Raw genomic sequence first — 14051 nt, 5'->3', positions numbered from 1 at the left:
ACCACAAAACTATTCTCGATTGTATTTCTGAATGTTAAGTTACACCTACAGTAGTTCACTGCTTTAAATTAATCGAATTAAGAAAGTTAGGTGTAACACTTTAGCTCTTTTTTTCTGAACCAGGGAAAATCTGATCATCTTTCTCTATAACAATAATAAAAAACTTTATTTTACATATCACCTTTAAAAGTGGCATCTCAAAGCAATACAGTAGATTGAAAAACAGTTAAAAGGGACCAAAGTAAGTACCAGACAAATGCAAATGCGTTTTTAATAAAATGCTAATTGTTTTTTTTCAATTCCTCTTGTCTAACAGGAATGTTTTGTTTGTGGACAGACTGTTAGACTAGAGGAAAAGAGCGCCTCCTTCTGCGAAGCATTTCGTTGATCCGATCACGAATTCTTTTCCAGTCGCACAAAGTAAGTGTTGAGAATCTCCGATTCACCATGCTACTAATGGTTTCCCGGAGATTGCAAGGCAAGGCACTTTTGCCTCTGGACCCATCGAAATTTACAGACGTGGTCCACCCCAAGTAAATTTTAAAAGTCACGAGATTTCGAATCACGAGGGCGGCATAGCGGTCGGCTCTTTCTTTCCCGTCTATGCCGATGCACTGCAAGTACAACCCCCCCTCCATCTCCTGAGTGATGGGTAACAGTTGGATATCTGGGAGAATTATTCGTCCCACTGGCGTCTGTGAATTCCGCTCTGTAAACGGTGCTTCCTGGGGGGAGATAGACGGCGGGGACAGCATCAACAAATTCCTGCGCTGTGGTGAGCGGAGAGGCCGGGATGGAGTGTCCTGAGGCGGTGTGTGCTCTGCGGGGGGCAGAGCTTCCGCCAGGCATTGCAACCTGCGCGGCGGGGAGAAGCACTTTTGGGGAGACAGCTGCTCAACTGTTTGACTGCTGGAACATACTGTCTCCTTCCTCTGCATTTTCAGGAGTGTCTCTAGCCTCCCAAACCTCCCCAGTAATGCGTCGTACTGCTCGCGCTGCTGCCGAAATGTCTCCACACAGGTGCTGCGTCTACAGGTTGGCACCCTGGCCAGTGGCCGAGAGCAGAGACCCACGGCCTGTGGCAAAATAACATAATTAATGTAAGAAATAAAGTCACACAGTAGTATTCATCAGTCGCGGAACAGACGTCAAAATAAACTTTTCTTTTTTTCCGTCTTACCGCTTTCTTTTTTACTGTCCTGGTGGTAGATTTCGAAGATCGTTTCGCCCGTGCAGTGTTTTCTTGAAGAACAGGCTATAATACCTTGTAATATGCGCTGTAATTGCGTATTTCAGATGAAGTCTGCTGTATTTGCTTACCCTTCGCTCTTTGGAAGCTGGGGCGGCAGAAGCACCCCGTCTCTTCCCATAAAAGGTCTTGGTCTCCATACTGTACTGTGGTCGCTGTAGTGCAGGTTCACAGTTTTTTTTGTGATGGGAGCTCACCCAATCCCTTGGTGTATTTATGCTATATTCACATGTACGGCTAGAATGTGTTCATTGTCTTCCAATGAAAGGCGGGTGCCTTTTGCCGAAGTCGGGAGACATTAGAGGCTTGCCACCAACGCATTAGCACGTCAAAGCCCATTGAGGACTCGGGCGCAATAGTTGTTTTGTCCCTTGATTTACTGATCTGCATTAATTATGGAAATCGAGTTCCTGCTCTTTGCAGACGACCTGGTCCCGCTGTCGCCCACAGAACAGAGGCTGCGCCAGAACCTGGCACTGCTGGAGCAGCACTGTCAGACCTGGGCGCCGACAGTCAATCTGGACAAGACCAGAGTTATGGTTTTCCAGAAAAAAAGCCAGACCTCAGGGAAACAGGTACAAATTCACACTTAACAACACATTAACACCTAACAACGGGAGCAGGGACGAATTAGGCCAGTACCCACTATTGTTAAACATACAGAAAAGAATATTAGAGAATTGAAGTATTGGCTTTAGTATTAGCCATACAGAACATTAAAGTGCCCCTTTTCCATTCAGCGGGTGCCTGAGCCGCTGTTTTCTATCTTCTGACTGTCGCTGTTGTGAATGTCTGTAGAGTGTATCTTATTTTTAGTACTATATTTTTGTATTATATTCCCTATTAATCAAACTCTAAGAGTATGTATCGGCTTGTCCCCTCCTCCCGCCCCTCTCTGTGTACAGTAGAGCCTCCTGTCCAGCCAGCACATGTCCACAGACATTCACAACAGCGACATATCATAAAACGTTTGCACATATAGTTAAATTATTAGTTGTTTTTCAGGAAGTTAAAAAAAAACACTTGAATTACTTATCCAGTCTCTCGAAATAAAGTTATTTTTTAAGCAATGCAACAAACGTCGGGCAATGTGTTTTTTTTTAATCCAACATTGACAGCCACATCTTAAATCTTGTCAGTCAGCTCTTTTTTCTCTATTTGAATTGTGGCTTACGCATCGCATGACTTTAAAAGCTAGAAAGACAGGTTTCGATTCACATTAGCTGGCGAGCCTTGTTAACAAAAAAACAGACAATACACAGGGAGGGGGAGGTCAAGCGAGAGAGAGAGTTTTTTACCCTCTGTCTAAAAACCCAAATAACCCGGGGCAGAGACTCTGGGGGGATCATTGCGTGGTACAGAGCGGAGCTCAGTCAATTCTTATGGAATGTGTTTTCTTTCTTCTTTTTTTCAGCATGGAATAAACTTGTTACTTGATTCATATGGATGCCCTGTTCAGCCGGGGATTCAAAACATTTTTTGGGTATCAAAGGGAATAGCAGTATAACCCTGTTCATGCACAAACAGTGGCATGTTACAATATTGATTTGGGTGTCTCGTCTTGCCAGAAAGCTCTAAATTGCATTTTGAGCGCGGTTTTTGACTTTTTTTAAATTGCATTTTGAGCGCGGACAGCACATACAAGGGTTAATTGCACAATGAACTGCGCCAAGAAATTTAAAATAGTCTTTTTTAGGTGTGATACAGTCTTTTAATACAGTCTTTGCTGTGCTTGAGGGTCCTTGTGATATTTAGAGCTCTGGTTGAATGATAAGTGTCGCAGTTTAAAGTGTCGCAGCTTATTTATGGGTTGCAATTTAGAAAAAGTCAAAAACCGCACTCAAAATGCAATTTAGATTTTTCTGGCAAGAGGAGACACCCAAATTAATAATGTAACATGCCACTATTTGTGCATGAACAAAGTTATACTGAGATTTCCTTAGATACGCGATTTAAAAAAAATAAAAAAAAATTGAATCCCCAGCGGAACACATTCCATTAGAATCAGCGCTTTTACAGTATATATCACCTTTAAAGGTGGCTTCTCAAAATGCTTTACAGGATAAAAATAACAAGGACAGCAACAACAACAATATTGTATTTCATTGCACTTTGAAAACCAAGTAATAACTTAACTATATGTGCAAACGTTTCATATGTCGCTGTTGTGAATGTCTGTGGAGTGTATCTTATTTGCCTTATGTCCTGGTTATCTCGCTCGCCCTCCTCCCCTCTCTCCCTCAATTCAATTCAATTCAAGGTGTTTTATTAGCATGACAGATGGGTACAATCAGTGTTGGGTATTTACTTTGCTTTGAGATTCCACTTTTAAAGGTGATATATAAAATTTTAACTAAAATAAATGTATATCTTTGTCTTCTAAGTATCTTAATAAAATTTCAGCATAGGTTTCTCCCCGTTTAGATTTATTTTTCTGAACTAGTATACTTTAGATCTTTTTTTCTGAACCTGCAAAAATCTGATCATGTTTCTCTATAACAATAATAAAAAAACATTATTTTACATATCACCTTTATGTGATATCACCTTAAGGATGTGCAAAGAAATTTAAAATAGTCTTCTTTAGGTGTGAGGGTAGGAGTGGATCGCAGCAGGCATAATCGGCAAATTAGGAAAACAAAGAACAGGACAGGCGAGATGTTTATCCAGAGAGCGAGTGATCCGAAAAAGGAACAGCTGTTACACCCAGGTTTTACGCTCTCTCTCTGCTGAATGAATAAAAGCAGTTTATTAAAAACGCGTTTGCGTTTGTCTGGGTATTTACTTTGTAATCTATGGTTTACATCTACTGTATTGTTTTGAGATGCCACTTTTAAAGGTGATATGTAAAATAAAGTTTTTTATTATTGTTATAGAGAAACATGATCAGATTTTCCCTGGTTCAGAAAAAAGACAATTAAAATCTGTAATCTTTCCACTTGAATGTCATCGGAAAATACAATCAGTTTCTGCTTTGTGTAAGGATGGTGTCAAAAAGTAATCTAAGTGGTGAGAAAGCTGTGCTCCTCAAAGCGCTTTATAGGATAAAAACAATAACAACAATAGTGGCTGGGCAAACAACTTTTTTAAATAGAAATACAAAATGAGATACTGTATAATGATGTGCATGAAGAAGGTTATACTGCTATTTTCATTAGATACGCGATTAAAAAAAATATTTTTTTTGAATCCCCAGCGGAACACATTCCATAAGAATCAGCGCTTTTACAGTGCCTTGCGAAAGTATTCGGCCCCCTTGAACTTTTCAACCTTTTGCCACATTTCAGGCTTCAAACATAAAGATATAAATTTTTTATTTTATTTGAAGAATCACCAACAAGTGGGACACAATTGTGAAGTGGAACGAAATCTATTGGATTTTTGAAACTTTTTTAACTAATAAAAAAATGAAAAGTGGGGCGTGCAAAATTATTCGGCCCCTTTACTTTCAGTGCAGCAAACTCACTCCAGAAGTTCAGCGAGGATCTCTGAATGATCCAATGTTGTCCTAAATGACTGATGGTGATAAATAGAATCCACCTGTGTGTAATCAAGTCTCTGTATAAATGCACCTGCTCTGTGATAGTCTCAAGGTTCTGTTGAAAGCGCAGAGAGCATCATGAAGACCAAGGAACACACCAGGCAGGTCAGTAATACTGTTGTGGAGAAGTTTAAAGCCGGATTTGGATACAAAAAGATTTCCCAAGCTTCAAACATCCCAAGGAGCACTGTGCAAGCGATCATCTTGAAATGGAAGGAGTATCAGACCACTGCAAATCTACCAAGACCTGGCCGTCCCTCTAAACTTTCAGCTCAGACAAGGAGAAGACTGATCAGAGATGCAGCCAAGTGGCCCATGATCACTCTGGATGAACTGCAGAGAACTACAGCTGAGGTGGGAGAGTCTGTCCATAGGACAACAATCAGTCTTACACTGCACAAATCTGGCCTTTATGGAAGAGTGGCAAGAAGAAAGCCATTTCTCAAAGATATCCATAAAAAGTCTCGTCTAAAGTTTGCCACAAGCCACCTGGGAGACACCCAAAACATGTGGAAGAAGGTGCTCTGGTCAGATGAAACCAAAATCGAACTTTTTGGCCACAATGCAAAACGATATGTTTGGCGTAAAAGCAACACAGCTCATCACCCTCAACACACCATCCCCACTGTCAAACATGGTGGTGGCAGCATCATGGTTTGGGCCTGCTTTTCTTCAGCAGGGACAGGGAAGATGGTTAAAATTGAGGGGAAGATGGATGCAGCCAAATACAGGACCATTCTGGATGAAAACCTGTTGGAGTCTGCAAAAGACCTGAAACTGGGACGGAGATTTATCTTCCAACAAGACAATGATCCCAAACATACAGCAAAATCTACAAAGGAATGGTTCACAAATAAACGTATCCAGGTGTTTGAATGGCCAAGTCAAAGTCCAGACCTGAATCCAATCGAGAATCTGTGGAAAGAGCTGAAAACTGCTGTTCACAAACGCTCTCCATCCAACCTCACTGAGCTCAAGCTGTTTTGCAAGGAAGAATGGGCAAGAATTTCAGTCTCTCGATGTGCAAAACTGATAGAGACATACCCCAAGCGACTTGCAGCTGTAATCGCAGCAAAAGGTGGCTCTACAAAGTATTAACGCAAGGGGGCCGAATAATTTTGCACACCCCACTTTTCATTTTTTTATTAGTTAAAAAAGTTTCAAAAATCCAATAGATTTCGTTCCACTTCACAATTGTGTCCCACTTGTTGGTGATTCAAATCAATATAAATGTTTATTTTGTAACGCATAGGTGACTATTCATTGTTATTAAAAAGACTTAAATTCGATCATGTTGTGATATTTAGAAATATAAATTTGTTTGGTGCGAGTGAGGTTTTATTGGGAGCGGGGCGGCCTAAAGGGGGGAAGGCCACCCTTGAGCAATACTACCACCACCCTGGAAAGCCAGAAGGAGCACTTCACCCTGCCTGCTGCCATGGGAAGGGTTGGCCAAAGCCGGGGCTTATTTCTTCCCTGCCTCATCGAGGGCAGACCCTGCCAGGCCCTCGTCGACACTGGTTCGACCATCACCCTGCTGCGGCATGCTGTCCTGCCAGGCACCGAGACAGACGGACCCCAGGATGGGAAACCACCAGCCTGTGCCTGAGGAGGGTGATGAGGCAGTACGCAGAGGTCCTCAGCAAGCGGGTGCTCACGGTGCAGTTTGGGGCTACGAGGGTGAAACACCAAATCTACCTTGCCCCAGTCCGCGAGGACTGTATCCTGGGGTTGGACTGGTTGCAGCAGGTGGGTTGTTGCTTTGACTTGGGCCTGCAAGAGTTGGTGGGGCAGTGGGAATGAATCAGTCTCGCAGCGGGCGGGGCGGGTGGTGTCCGCTGACATGCAATACACTTCCTCGTGATCATCTTAGAATCTTTTTAATTTTATAAACACAATACTGCTGACAGCAGGAAGATTTATATACTTTACTCAGCAGCGTATTAAAAACAGCACCAATGGTGTTCAAACCGCTTTTTTTTACACAGAAGACTGAGACAGTTTCAGGCTGTGAGTCAGTTTTTCAGAAACATGTGTCCGTGGGGGAAGGTGGAGTGTCTTTCGCTGGAAGACTCACCCACTTCAACTTTGAAAATACCTGTGAAACCGGTTTAATTCGGCACAGCCAACAATCCCGCAGAGAGTGCTGAAAACCGCGCAGCGCCAGGTGAATGCACAATAGTAATGTAGGGCTTTCGGGCTCATGTGGATTTGCGACCTACAGTACAACCTGCGGTACCGCTGTGTACATACAGTACGAATATGTTGTGATATTTAGAAATATAAAAAATGTCAATATACTGTAGTGTCCATAATATTTGCTATTTTAGTTTTTCAAAGAAATGTTTATTTGTTAAAACAAAACTCACAGCGATTGCTGGATTTGAACACCCGACCTCGTGCTTATACTGTAAATCAGTCACTTAAGCCATCACGCCACCAAGGCAAGTCATGTGACATGCACTGAAACAGCAACACACATACAGATGCAGCCATTCAAAACAAGCGGGCGATACAGCATTATTTTGTGGTGCGCTTTACGCAGTCTACCGCGAGTTACCGTAAATTCTCCTATAATACCGCAAGTAAAATAAAAGTATCCGGAATTTCCGCAAGGTGGAGCTAATAAAGCTCAACCTCTCATGTTTGAGCTGTCGCCATCAAAGTCTTTAACGAAGATATTACTAATAGTATTAATAATGAATGACCTTGGACAAGCTGTAAACTCAAAGTATTGCCCTGGTCCACATTCTTTTTTTCACTGACCGTCTTTGTAAAAGTTACACCACAGCATTTCGCAATCACACATTTGTTTCCAATCATGCAAAGTACAGTAATTTTTGAGAATCGATTCACCATGCCTTTCACATGCTCATAAAAGAGATTGATTTAGGAACATAAACATATTACTGTATGCAAACTGTACTGTAAACAGTATGTATATGTATATTTAATGTCTTTACTGTGCCCGTTTAAGTATTGAATATTTCTATGGAATTTTACCACTGAAGGGAATCTTAGTACCTGAGCATAAAAAGAATAGGAGCATACTGTAACGCGTGTGAAGGCCATAAACGATATTAATTTTGGATTTTAAACATACAGTATATGGCTGGTCTCGGTACTTTAAAGAAAACATACACACCAGTATTCCATTTCTCCCTAAACATTTTAAGCATCAAAGTCTTTAACTAACGTGATACCGGAGTCAACAAGCATACTTTTAGAATTTGATTAAAAGAGAATATAATATGGAATCGCGTATCTAAAGAAATTAATAACGATATAATTATATTTATGTACCACAATACAAGAATAGTACATGCTGTACATTGTCTGTTGATAATGTTTCTGTAGTGCACATTGCATGTGACCTTTGGTGGCGCCGTGGGTTAGGTTCCTGACTCACACGTCCCACGCTGTGTGTTTGAATCCCGCTGGAGCCATGACATTTTTTTTATCAAACATTTCTTTGAAAAAATAAAACATTTCCCTGGCTCAGAGATTGAATAAAAATTCACTCGCACCAAGCAAATTTATATTTCTAAATATCACAACATGATCGAATTTAAGTCATTTTAATAACAATGAATAGTCACCTAGGCATTACAATATAAACATTTATATTGATTTAAATCGCGTTTAAATCGCCTTTATTTAAAACCCATAAAAAAGCTGATACTGTTTAGACTTTTAATTATTTAAAACTGTATTACAGCAGCACAATGGACAATGCAACGTAAATTGCTATCTTTGTCTTCTGCGTAATAATGTTCACCTCTCTGTCCAGCAAATTAACAATAGTAATAATAATGAACTTTATTGTATATGGCGCCTTTAAAGCTGGCTCCTCAAAGCGCTTTACAAGATAAAAACAATAACAACAATACAGTTAGGCTGGGCAAATGATTTTTTAAAAAAGAAATACAAAATGAGATATTATGAAGTGTTCCGGCTTAGACATTAATGAAGAGCATAACACGTGGGCGGCCAGCGGGAGTGCTGGCTGTGACGAATTACACCGGTTTCACAGGTATTTTCAAAGTAGAAGGGGGCGAGATTTCCACCTCCACCCCTCCAAAACCCAGTAAGTACAGTACTTATTAGTTAAGAAAGCTAGGCTCCTCAATGAAATCGCTTTAACATGCTAATGCCTTGGTGTAACAGTCCAGGCGTGGCAAGCTTCTAATGTCAATCCGCCTACGGCGAAAGGAGCCCTTCTTTCATTGGAAGACAATGAACATATTCTAGCCCTAAATGAATTAATAGCAAACATGGTTTACGTAAAAGACATTTTTCCAAGAAAGTTTAGCCTTTGTCACTAATGAAACTGTTAAATAAAGACATAAATAAAGAAATCTTAAGATTTTTAAAATACACGACTTTGCTAAAATTTATTTAAAAATAAAAATGATTACAAACGCCAGCGGAGAGAGAGAACAGGGGAGGGATGTTGGTTTTGCATAAGGGGCGGGGCTATGGAAATGAGGTCTATTTGGGAATGTGGAGTTACATGTTCTGGCTGTTTGTGAATTATCGTTGTTGAGTATGGAGTGTTGAGGCAAAATGCAATTTAGCGCTTTCTGGCAAGAGGAGACCCCCAAATTAATAATGTAACATCACATTGTTTGTGCATGAACATAGTTACTGTATACTGTTATTTCTTTAGATACGCAATTCCATGTTATTTTTTAATCCCTGGCAGACTGGGAGTCCATAAGAATCGAGTAATAGGTTTCATTGCGCTTTGACAGATCGTCTTTAAATCAATTGTTGATTTAAAGGTTCACAGCAAATGTTTATATTGTAACGCATATTGTACAGCCTCTATTTCTCTATAAAAATCTAAAAGATCGTATAGGCATCGTTGATATGAGGACTTTTGAAACCAAATTTCCCAAATTTAATATTTGCTTTTCTATGTTTATTGTCAATTGATTGTCCATAATATTGCTATTCTAAGTAAGGAGGGCTTCACTCTGCCTGCTGTGGGAAGAGTTGGCTTATTCCTTCCCTGCCTCACCGAGGGCAGACCCTGCCAGGCCCTCGTCGACACCGGTTCGACCATCACCCTGCTGGTGTTTACACTATTTTATTATAACATTTATATTGATTTAAATCGCGTTTTGATTTAAATCAAAACGTGTGTTTAATTATATGTTTTTTTAATTGCAATCAGACAAATGCAAAATAAATTGATACAGTACCTTTGTCTTCTAAGTATCTTAATAAACTTTCAGCATAGCTTTCTCACCGTTTAGATTTATTTTTCTTGGGATTTTGGGATCAAACGTGGAAGGATTAGATTGTAATCATTTTTATTTTTTAAATACGTTTTAGAAAAGTGTAATCTATACTAAAAAACTGTACACCATCTGCTATACAGATAAATATTGTAATACTTTCGGGTTTGGATAGGACGGACACAAGAACTCAGACTTGCGGAGTTAAAGCAAGTTAAAGCCTTTATTTTTCTTCTCCATCACCACCTGCTAGCCCGGCTCTCCCGCGCCCCCGCCCGCCAACAGCGCGAGCCAACACACCACCCGCACGCCCGAGAGAGAGAGAAGAGAGAGAGTAAGACCCAGGGGTGCAGAAGCAGGGAACTATTTACAAGGAAAATGGATACCTCCCCAGACTGTACGCCCGCTTCACTGTGGGACAGCAGCACTGGTCGGCGGCCTTCCTAAACCCCACCCTGACCACTTTCACTCCTGTCCTGCTCTTCCCCACGCACCCCAGCCGGGAGCTCTTCGGCCTCTGCCCGGGGCGAAAGTATATTAATATATTTAAACCCGGCGCGGCACCGAGAGAGCGTCTGCATTTATAACTTAGTTTTTAAAATTAGTCAAGCAATATGAAGCATCTCCTTTTGCTTTTAAGTCCCTTAATTATTATTGAGCACAGCTTTCTCACCACTTAGATTACTTTTTGATACCATCCTTACACAAAGCAGAAACTTCTTGTATTTTCCCATGACATACAAGTGGAAAGATTACAGATTTTAATCATCTTTAATTTTGTTACGTTATACATTTTAGGAACGTTTCATCTATACAAACACCACAAAACTATTCTTGATTGTATTTCTGAATGTTATGTTACACCTACAGTAGTTCAATGTTTTAAATACATCTAATTAAGAAAGTTAGGTGTAAGCACTTTAGATCTTTATTTCTGAACCAGGGAAAATCTGATCATGTTTCTCTATAACAATAATAAAAAAACTTTATTTTACATATCACCTTTAAAAGTGGCGTCTCAAAGCAATACAGTAGATGTAAACCACAGATTACAAAGTAAATACCCAGACAAATGCAAACGCGTTTTTAATAAAATGCTTTCATTCATTCAGCAGAGAGAGAGCGTAAAACCTGGGCGTAACAGCTGTTCCTTTTTCTGATCACTCGCTCTCTGGATACATGTCTCACCTGTCCTGTTCTTTGTTTTCCTAATTTGGCTGATTATGCCTGCTGCAATCCACTCCTGCCCTCACACCTAAAAAAGACTATTTTAAATTTCTTTGCACAGTCCATTGTGCAATTAACCCTTGTATGTGCTGTCCTTAAGGTGATATCACATAAAGGTGATATGTAAAATAATGTTTTTTATTATTGTTATAGAAAAACATGATCAGATTTTCCCCAGTTCAGAAAAAAGATCTAAAGTATACTAGTTTGTCACTAGTATACTTTTAATACAGTCTTTGCTGTGCTCTTGAGGATCCTTGTGATATTTCGACCCTGGTTGAATGATAAGTGTCGCAGTTTAAATAATTTTTGTAGTTAGAAATTATGAAACGCTCTGTTAAAAGCAAGGGAGTTTTTATGTCCGTTACAGTAAAAGAAAATGCCTGACAAAGTAGGGCTTGGACAGATTCCAAGTGCATTTTTGCAATTTACGTTGCATTGTGCATTGTGCTGCTGTAATACAGTTTAAAATAATTAAAAGTCTAAACAGTATCAGCTTTATTTATGGGTTGCAATTTAAAAAAAGTCAAAAACCACACTCAAAATGCAATTTAGAGTTTTCTGGCAAGAGGAGACACCCAAATTAATAATGTAACATGCCACTGTTTGTGCATGAACAAGGTTATACTGCTATTTCCTTAGATACGCGATTAAAAAAATATATTTTTGAATCCCCGGCGGAACCGGGCATCCATAAGAATCAAGTAATAGGTTTATTCCATGCTGAAAAAAAGAAGAAAGAATACACGTTCCATAAGAGTCAGTGCTTTTATATATTGCCTTTAAAGGTGGCTTCTCAAAACGCTTTACAGGATAAAAACAAAAATAACAACAACAACAACAACATTGTATTTCATTGCACTTTGACAGATCGTTCTTAAATCAATTGTTGACTCTTCTCTCTTTACTACTTGTTTGGAGTGACTGAGCTCCGCTCTGTACCACACAATGATCACCCCAGAGTCTCTGCCCCGGGTGATTTGGGGTTTTTTGACAGAAGGCAAAAAACTCTCTCTCTCGCTTGCCCTCCCCCCCCGTGTATTGTCTGTTTTTTTGTGCTGTCCTTTGATAAAACAAGGCTCGCCAGATAATGTGAATCGAAACCTGTTTTTCTAGCTTTTAAAGTCGTGCGATGTGTAAGCGGGAACACATCATTATATCTTACATATGAAAAATACATAATATAGCTCCCAAACAAACGCAAACAGGTTTTTAATAAAATGCTTTTATTCACTCATAATCTGACAATTTCAGGAAGACTAAGGAAGGACTTAGGGAATTGTCATCTGTTGTTGAAGCTCTGTGAGCTCGGTGACTTTGAGACCACTTGTTATCCCAGGTTGTTTGAATCGCCACAATTCAAATAGAGAAAAAAGAGCTGACTGACAAGATTTAAGATGTGGCTGTCAATGTTGGATTAAAAAAAACACGTTGCCCGACGTTAGTTGCATTGCTTGAAAAATAATTTTATTTCGAGAGACTGGATAAGTAATTCAAGTGTTTTTTTAAGTTCCTGAAAAACAAATAATAATTTAACTATATGTGCAAACGTTTTATGATATGTCACTGTTGTGAATGTCTGTGGAGTGAATCTTATTTTCCTGTCTGTCCTGGATGTGCTCTCTCGCTTGCCCTTCCCCCCTTCTCTCTCTCTCTCTCTCAATTCAGTTCAATTCAAGGTGTTTTATTAGCATGACAGATGGGTACAATCAGTGTTGGGTATTTACTTTGCTTTGAGATGCCACCTTTAAAGGTGATATATAAATTCAAGGATTTAACTTGCTTTAATTCCGCAAGTCTGAGTTCTTGTGTCTGTCCTATCCGAACCCGAAAGTATTACAATATGTATCTTTATAGCAGGTGGTGTACAGCTTTTTAGTATAGATTACACTTTTCTAAAATGTATTTAAAAAATAAAAACGATTACAATCTAATCTTTCCACGTTTGATCCCAAGATCCCAAGAAAAATAAATCTAAGCAGGGAGAAAGCTATGCTGAAAGTTTATTAAGATACTTAGAAGACAAAGATATCAATTTATGTTGCATTTGTCTGATTGTGAATCAAAAAACACATATATTTAATCCCGCGTTTGTGATTTAAATCAAAATGCGATTTAAATCAATATAAATGTTTATATTGTAACGCATAGGTGACTATTCGTTGTTATTAAAATGACTTAATTTCGATTATGTTGTGATATTTAGAAATATAAATTTGTTTGCTGCGAGTGAGGTTTTATTTAATCTCTGACCCAGAGAAAAGTTTTATTTTTTCAAAGAAATGTTTGTTAAAAAATAAAGTCATGGCTTTAGTGGGATTAGAACACTCACCATGGGATGTGGGAGTCAGGAACCTAACCCACAGAGCCACCAAAGGTCACATGCAAAGTGCACTACAGAAACATTATCAACAGACAATGTACAGCGTGTACTATTCTTGTGTTGCGGTACATGAATATAATTATATCATTATTAATTTCTTTAGATACGCGATTCCATATTATATTCCCTTTTAATCAAATTCTAAAAGTATGCTTGTTGACTCCGGTATCACGTTAGTTAAAGACTTTGATGCTTAAAATGTTTAGGGAGAAATGGAATACTGGTGTGTATTTTTTATTTAAAGTACGGAGACCAGCCAAATACTGTATGTTTATGTTCCAAAATTAATATTGTTTATGGCCTTCACACGAGTTACAGTATGCTCCTATTCTTTTTATGCTCAACTACAAAGATTTCCCTTCAGTGGTAAAATTCCATATAAATATTCTATACTAAAACGGGCACAGT

At 39.2% G+C, this 14051-nt stretch overlaps 1 protein-coding gene across 1 annotated transcript; it reads right to left on the bottom strand.

Annotated features, from left to right (window-relative positions):
- Nucleotides 1-341: 341 nt before the first annotated feature.
- On the bottom strand, nucleotides 342-1389 carry LOC148677896 (uncharacterized). Its single transcript, XM_088633550.1, has 3 exons — nucleotides 1321-1389; nucleotides 1181-1255; nucleotides 342-1076 (listed from the first exon to the last, which is right to left on the bottom strand). Exons 1-3 carry the CDS (start codon nucleotides 1387-1389, stop codon nucleotides 342-344), a joined length of 879 nt encoding a protein of 292 aa, XP_088489676.1.
- Between the last annotated feature and the right edge of the window lie 12662 nt (nucleotides 1390-14051).

Source organism: Lepisosteus platostomus, chromosome 1, assembly GCF_059453375.1.
Source record: "Lepisosteus platostomus isolate fLepPlt1 chromosome 1, fLepPlt1.hap1, whole genome shotgun sequence".
In the NCBI taxonomy this organism is placed as follows: Eukaryota; Metazoa; Chordata; class Actinopteri; order Semionotiformes; family Lepisosteidae; genus Lepisosteus; species Lepisosteus platostomus.
Note: the sequence above shows the minus strand (reverse complement) of the source record. Positions and strands in the feature narration are given on the sequence as shown.

Coding starts and splice junctions, on each gene's coding strand:
- LOC148677896 (XM_088633550.1), bottom strand. CDS start 1,389: ATGGAGACCAAGACCTTTTATGGGAAGAGACGGGGTGCTTCTGCCGCC. Junction 1,256..1,320: donor CAGCTTCCAAAGAGCGAAGG/GTAAGCAAATAC, acceptor AAGGTATTATAG/CCTGTTCTTCAAGAAAACAC. Junction 1,077..1,180: donor GGACAGTAAAAAAGAAAGCG/GTAAGACGGAAA, acceptor ATTTTGCCACAG/GCCGTGGGTCTCTGCTCTCG.